Here is an 8,081-nt window from a genome sequence, read left to right on the forward strand (position 1 = left end):
GTAAATTGAATGTGCGCTCATACAGCTAATGGACTATAGTTCATGCTGCAGAAAGCTGTGCTGCACCGAGGAGCTGTATTTCCCTCTCATTTCCCAGAGTGGCTCCTCTGAAGTAAGCTCCCGGAGTTAGGACTTTTTGTCTTCAAAAAATACACCTTGCCGTATCTGTGATGCCATAGACCAGCGTCAGGTCAGAGCTGCGGATTGCACCTGTAGGCACGTCTTGGGCTAGCAGATCCTCTTGCACGTAAACGTGAACCTCGACAGCTCTGTTCCAAGGGCTAAATAAATGCGTTTTCTTAAGAATATACCGAATTGTAACATAAAAGGGATTATTTTTGCATTTTTTCCAGAATTCTGTGTTCTCCCCCAGCCCTGTTCTCTCCAGCTGCCCTCCAAGATTGTGTCCTTTATCGTTTGGTGAAGGAGTGGAGTTTGACCCTTTACCACCAAAGGAAATAAGGTAAATCCTGTGTTACAGTCATCTAGTTTTGAAGGAGTTAGCATGTAAAGGAGTAGTTAGGCCTTATCAGTGCCTGTGAGTCAAGTTAATTTATTTGCAGAGCTATTGTTCCATGCAGCTGTACATTCCTGGACATTTGTACAGGCTGAAGCAGTGTTCAGCCTCTTTTAATCCCATATGGTTTTTTTCCAGGAAGACTTTCCTGTATTTTACTCTCCTGCTTTTGCTTCATTGCACTGCTCGAAAATGTTGCCTTTCAACTGATGAACCAGAAGGTAATCATGAGGGAAGAGCTTCAAACCAGCCATCTTTCTGGGACTGTTTTATCAGGAGAAAGGAATTTTGCTCTCATAACTTCATGGTTTTATAATAAGCATTTTCTATGTTATGTGGCTGGTTGTGTGAACCAAAAGAAAAGTTAGTATTCAGAGAGTGCAGAAGTTTTTGGGTTTTTTTAATGCACTGCATCACTTCACAGCCTGTGAATTGCTCCTTTGAATGTCATGATTTGCAGTAATGAGAATTGAAGGCTTCCAGTAGATTACTGTGCAAGCAGAGGTAAACTGATATAATCAAACAGAAACCCAGTGCAGGGGAGGGGAGAAAGAGTCGATGCCCCGGTGTGGGGAAGGAGCCTGCGCCGTGCCTGGAGTTGAAGGCAGTTAGCACTGTGGAAAAGCTAACACAGAGCTGTCACAGTGTGAAGGAGATGAAAACTTTCTTTTGCAATCCAGGCACAGGGGATTTTCTTGCCAGCAGAGTTTGATGTGCAAATTGTAGTATTTTCCTGCCAGTTGAATCTTCAGAGGGTGCCCCATACCAGGAGTGATAATAGAGAACTCCCGTGTGACTCTTGGCAGAGGAGAACTGAGAAAATAACGTGTGCTTCCATGGACTTGGCACCCCGAGGAATTAGGGTGCTTATGTGCAAAGCCTAAATGTGGATCTAGGCCTCTGGGTTTAGGCACTGAAGTTTGAAGGAGGCTCTTAGCTTCCTAGAGCTCAGGCTTAAAATGATGGAGATGAAGATCCAGAAGATGTTTGGTGGTGCTGGCAGCTGGTCAAAACAGTGACGGTGCCGGGCGTGCTGCTAACGTAAGACTTTTTCCTTAAATGAGTGAGTGAGACACCAGCAGGCAGTGTTTGTGTGATGAGGCTGTTCCTGTGTTGATGTGGCAGGTTGGGGGCTGAGGAGCCACGCTGGTACCCAATGGCTCTGTTTTCTAGAAAGCACAACCTGCTACTCCAGAGCAGAGCTCACACACATGTCCCTTGTATTTCAGGTACACATCCTCGGTTAAATATGACTCGGAGAAGCACTTCATTGATGACATCTATATGCCAGTGGGCTTAAGCATTTCTTCTTGCAGTCAGACGGTCATCTGTGTCCCAAACTGCACGTGGCGCAATTACAAGGCAGAGGTCCACTTCGAGCCCCGCAACAAGCCCCAGCGTTTCACCAGCACCACCATCGTCTACCCGAAGCACGCCAAGACTGTGTACACCACCACGCTGGATTACAACTGTCGTAAGACCACGCGGCGATTTCTCTCCAGCATAGAGCTGGAAACTTCAGAGTACCTTGGGAACGACTGTGTCCTGGATGGTTGCTGACTGACAGCCGTCTCTCTCGCTCTGATCCATCCCAGTCCCAACTAATGTACTGTGCTAACTCCACTAGCTAAAGCGGGTACAGACCCTCTTTCCCAGCTCTTAATTCCTGCTTTAAGCCTCAGAATGGCCTGAACGCAATTTTATGTGGGAACATAACTTAGTAAGGAACTTGTTTCTTCGCCTTTAAAGTCGTGAGTTCCCTCCCCTTCCCCACAGTGCAGTAATCAGGTGAAAATAAGGGGAAGTATTTTCCCAGAATAAAAATTGACAGGTAAGAATGCGGAATAGTGCCTGGCAGGTGAAAGTCCATTTGATGCTTTGTGGTGATGTGCAAAAATAAGGGCGGTTTGCTCTTTTGCAGACAATCTACCAGGTCATTTGGTTACAGATAGCTAGAGCTGTCATTCATTTGAGTTTAGACCACAAGACTGTTTTCTCTGGAAGAACCATCTCCTGGAAATTGCTGGAAAAAGCTAACAGAAAAATCTGGAATTCTGCATTTAACAGATACAAAAATGTTATTCTGTGGCATTTATGTCCAGTTTGAAGGTATGAGTTGGAAAGAAGAGGAATTCTGAGTAGAGCAGGAGATAAACTGCTTTTGCAGCTCCAGGTAGCAGAGAAAGGATCAGGTAGTTCAAGCTATTTAGATGAATGGTGTGATGTATCTTCTGTATTTATGATGACTTCTACAGTGCTGTAGTCTGTGTAACACACTAGCATTTGTGTACTACGTGTAGTAGGACTTGTAGTGAAGAATATCAGGCCAAAAATTATCCCTGTATTGTTGGAAAGTCAGGTCTTGACAGCGTGGTGGTGGTGGAAAAACAGCAATGACTAGTTTTCACTGACGTTCTGTCTGCACTAAGGGAGTTATAACAAGGAACGTTTTGGAAAATGTGCCGTGTATACAGGGACCTGGAGTGGAGAAGGAGATGCTGGGATCAGGTGTGAGACGCCGTCATGGTGGAGATTGTGAAGAGGTTGATGGTAGCAAAGGACAGGCAAATTTTTATTGCATAGCAAAATCCACAGCTGTAGCTCCGCTTCCCTGTTGAGCTTCTCATTGCAAAGGTCTGTGTCCTTTCTGGACTTTGGTTTTCAGGATGTCACTGGGATGGGGTAGTGTTTGCTTGTAATGTAGGCTGCTGAATAACCCCTCCAGTCCCAAGTGCATGATGAGTTTGGGGACCAAAGGGAATAACTTCAGATACTATGGAAGTCCATTTAGATGTTACATGCATTACTTTATCATGTGCTTTGATGAAATTAAGATGGAGAGGTTTCTCACTTTACCCAGATGGTTTTTTTTTCTATGTTGATAGAGAGCAGTGTAGTGTGGAGAGCATCTGCTGTTGGAGCGTTGCTTGTTTTGGTGGCTAGTGTGGCGTAGCAGCTCAGAAACACTTGGTAGACTTGACTTGGCTGGACATGGCTTTTCCATGTGTTTGAAAACTCCTCTGAGGCGTGGGTCACCTTCTGGTGCAATATCGGCACTGAACCTGCTTTTAAAGAGGACTTCACTAATGCGTAGTCCCAAGGGTGAATTTTATCAGCGGTGAGTTAGAAACTCATGAGCTTGTTCTCGAGCTGTACTTAACATGTGTTTGTGCAAGTGTGATGAATGGTGTGGAAGTGTACTCTAGTGTCAACTGAAATGATTTGAGAAATTAAAAAGGCAGCAGGAAGGCAGGCTTGGGTTTGTGTGATTTGGGTTTTTTGTTGTTTTGTTTTGGTTTTTTACTTATTTATTAGCTCAGAACAGAACATCCTTAATCTTTGGTATTTTGCCTCAGAAAAGAAGACATTAAAAACCACCCCAGGTGACAACGAATGCCAAAGGCAGGTAGGCATCGCTCCAGAGTTGTTAAGAGCAGCGTGGTCTTCTCATTAAACGTTTGTTTCAGACTAGACTATTTAGGAGATTGGTCTTAAATACATGTTGCAATTCTCCCCTAAATATTGCCCCAAGATATACTTGTTGTGTAACAGAAGGCACAGCTCGGCCCCTAAGCGTGTGGGGTTTCAAATGAACAGAACTCTTCTTTGGGAAAGCTATTGCATCATTATTCGCTTTGCAGTTTCGTACCTTGCTCCTGAAACACCTGGTGCTGGCCACTGTTGGACACAGGATGCTGGAAGAACGGACCCTGGATTGCTCCGACAACGCGCTTCCAATGAATTCATTTGCAGGAGATCTAAGAGAAGATTATTTTAAGTTGTAATCATTAATTGTCCCTAGTTAGAAATGAAATGACCCTTACACTATGGTTTTAGGATAAAGCACCTGATTTTACAAAGCAGTTATGTACCTCTTAAAAATATTTTAATTGGTAGAGATACCTTTTAAATTATTTATGTTCCAACATTTGCAAAGCTGTGATTAGCTCTGTGCAAGTGTTATGATGTCTGTGACATTTCCCACCCCGCCCCCTTCCAATTTTCAATTTGTCTTTTACTTTATTGGTAATAAATGATCTGAAAACCGTCACACAGGGAAGTCTCTTTAATTCAAAGCTTTTCAGTGTTGATTATGGTATTTACTTAGAAATAAATACATACTATATCCTGCCAATCCCAGCTCCCCTCTTGTTTCTATAAAACTTATAAACAGTTTCTATAAAACTGTCTGTATAAAAAAACAAAACAAAAAAACCAACACCACCAAATGGGGTTTTATCAGTTTAGTAAGACATTGAAAAAGTGCCGTGAAGACAGCTGAAAATCCTCTCCAGTATGTGAGTTGTTCATTTGGTATAGCTTTATTATTAAAGACAGTTTCTGGTATGGATTTCAGCATATCCTACAAGTGAAGCACCCTTTTAAAATATAACACGTATTTAACCAGACAGGAATTTCTTTTTAATTTTGGCTAAAAATTTAGATGCACAAATGCTATATCAGTAAATACAGCGTAAAATAAGACTAGAATGTGTTATAAATTGAACTTTATAACAACAAAATAGATGGTTACAAACTATTGTTTTGAGAGAAATTCTGTAGCGTTTTTCTGGATGCTTAATCTGTTCTTTAAACCTTTCTGAACTCGCAGGCATGCTGATTTTGTTAGTATCTCTGACAGAGTAGAAATGGATGCAATTGAACATCAGTTAATTAATTCATAATGGGATTTTTTGCTTACTTTTTATTGTTCATCTGGTTATCTGCTTGCAAAAGCTCTAGATTTGCATGTAATGACATTATTGGAATCTAGGGAGCTTTGAAGCTATTCTAAAGCATGCCGCTGCGCCTGTGAAAGTCTGTGCAAGCATTTGAGTACCAGGCAGCATTTAAAGTATTAAACAGGAGAAAAGCAATATATAATCATTAATTGCTGTATAAAAGACAGTCCATCTGAAGAGCCATTAAGAAAAAACTTTAAAAATCAGAACAGTGTCTTTCAGGAGGGCTTCAGGAAAAACTTTCTGTCCTTTCAGCTGTGCCATCTAACTTCCAAATACTTCCTTCAGTGTGGCCTGGGCTCTTTCTCTTTAATGTTGTAGTAATGCTCTGTATGAAAGGTGTTCCTTTACTATGAGAAGTTGAAGTAGGGGAGTCCAAGGCAGCCTACTGCTTGACATGATTTTTAATTCATATTGGCCAAATGGGCTTCTAGTTAGTACACACCATGACAAGGATAACCCCAGTGTTACAGATGTGCTCTATTTCTCTTGAATGTATGCTGTGCTTCTCCAGAATGTTAAATCTGAGGGTGTGATACAATGAATTTTTGTAACAAAATAAAATACTGTACCTAACAATTAGATCACAAGCCAGGAGATGAGGGCTGGATTCCAATCCCAATTTTGCAGCTCGCTCAGTTGCAAGTACTAGGTAAGTTTGCATGCCTGCAAATCATTTTAGCCTCCAAACAAGGTATCCGGTCGTTCAGCTGCTGACACTCAAGTTTCCCCATCTGCCACAAGGGCAGTGCTTGCTGGTGTCAGGACCAGCAACTGGCTACGTGAATACCTGAAAAGCTCAGGTGTAACACAGTGAGTATTATTTTAAAATAAACTAACAGCAATAACTAGGGATACTCCAGGACAAACAGGCAGTATGGAAAGGAGCACTTTTAATTGTTGGAGTGCTCAGAGTTGCATCCGTATTTTAACTAACAGGTTGGTTTGCTTTTAAAATATAAATGTCCTGTTCTCCATGCAGATATAAGATAGTGAGTAATCTGTACTAAGCTACAGAACTTGTTGAGAGATTTTGGGTGACGCCGCTGGTTGCAGCTCGGAAGACTGTGCTAGCTCGTTCAGCATTCGGGACCAGTTCACACTTGCTCCTCCGGACAGTAACTGCAGCAATCTTTACACACCGAGTGATTGCTGCTTGTGCATGATGCCCGGCGATGAAGTAATGGGGAATGCCTGACAGTTGGGCATGGCTCAGCGGACAAATGTTGCTGGATATACAATTCGTACCGTTTTCTTCTGTTCGTCTTATAGATACGCAGCCTTTCTTCCTCTGCTACAGGGTCTTCAAGAATCCTGTCCCATCGAAGGCTTTCATTAAGCTGGGCTGAAAGACCTTGATCTGTTTGACTAGAGTCCAAAATGGTAGAAGTTGATACTACAACCTTGTTTATCTCTGCATCCTTCTGATTCTCTTCTGCATTATTTTTGGCTGAGTCAGGGCTCCTCCCAGGACTTGGCATTTCAAGTGATGGAGGGGAACGGCCCTGCTGCTTTCTGGTTTTGGGGTGGCGTTTATCTGTTAAAATGATAAATGCTGTTAGCAAAAACATGCGTTACCTCTGAGGCTTTCCTGCTTATTTTATAAAGAGGATGATGAGACAAGTGGCTGCTGTGCTTTTACATGCCCATTAATAAAAGCCCAAATCTATGAGAAAGTATTAATGGCATAAAAATCTTATTTTCAAGTGGGAAATAGATACTTACCTGATTGACTAATGTAAAAATTCTCACACCTGTAAAATGCATTTATTGAGGCTTTTAATGCATTACTAGCACTTCTACACTGGCATCAAGTTCACTGTGCTTGCCTAACTCAATTTAGGCAAGAAATTGATTCTTGCTCAAAAAACAATCCTGTAGTTGCTGAGGATTTTTTTAAGCTGTTATCCATTAATACAGCAAGCAATGTGTTGTGGTTTTTTTTTTTTTTTAAGTAGTACAACTGCTGGAAACTTTCAGGCACCTTTTGTACTAAGATACTGGAAGTGAACGGCTATTTCTTTACATGGAAGATTTTTTCAAATTAACCTCCCCTTTCTGTAGCTATAACAACAACTCAATCCCACTGATGGGAAGTTAGATCAGTGCTGTGACTCATGCCCGTGGAATGGCAAATATTTAAACAACTATACTGTAGCTCACCAAAAGAAAACCACTAAATATTTACAACATCCCAAATCTTAGGCAGTTTGTGAAATTTCCTACTTGACAGATGTCTTATGCCTCCTACTGCTTATGCTGTGTAGTTACATGCACTCAATCATCTTTTTTCGGGTAGATTTGTAGCAATATATGAAACGATACGTATAAACTGACTACAAGTTCAGTGAAAGGTTTTAAAGTCCTATAGATGACTTCCTAGGGAAGGTTGTTTTTTCTCTCCACGGCATTTGTCCTGCAGGACGGAGGGAGAGCCGAGCACCGCGTCCTCGGTGCAGGTGAATCCCAGCGGCCTTCCTGCCGGTACACACACTCCAGCTGCACGTCCCTTCACGTCTGTGCGGTGTCAATGGCACAAACATGCCATGTTGAGCCCTGGTCACGCACCAGCCTGGTGCACACATGGCTTCGCCCAGTGACCCCTTCGCTCCCCAGGCCTGCCCAGACCCTGCATGGGGTGGTTTGGGGACAGCTGTGGGGAGCATGGCGGCTTTGTGGGGGAGACAGCCCTTGCCCGTGCCTGCTGCTGCAGCCAGCCCAGCTCACCTGCTCGCACAGTGATGGTGGTGGTGGAGGCACTCCTGCGCGGCAGCTGCTGCTGCTGCTTCTTTCTCTGTGGAGGCTTCGTGCCGGGGGCCTGC

At 42.9% G+C, this 8,081-nt stretch overlaps 1 protein-coding gene across 1 annotated transcript; it reads left to right on the top strand.

Moving 5' to 3' along the window:
* Nucleotides 1–353: 353 nt before the first annotated feature.
* On the top strand, nucleotides 354–2,077 carry FAM101B (family with sequence similarity 101, member B; the record flags this gene model as incomplete). The annotated part of the gene is made up of 2 exons (XM_010296892.1): nucleotides 354–463; nucleotides 1,747–2,077. Coding segments are annotated over 2 exons (441 nt in total), but the record flags the coding sequence as incomplete, so codon positions are not given.
* Nucleotides 2,078–8,081: the final 6,004 nt, after the last annotated feature.

The sequence above is a fragment of the Phaethon lepturus genome, unplaced genomic scaffold (genome assembly GCF_000687285.1).
Source record: "Phaethon lepturus isolate BGI_N335 unplaced genomic scaffold, ASM68728v1 scaffold29851, whole genome shotgun sequence".
In the NCBI taxonomy this organism is placed as follows: Eukaryota; Metazoa; Chordata; class Aves; order Phaethontiformes; family Phaethontidae; genus Phaethon; species Phaethon lepturus.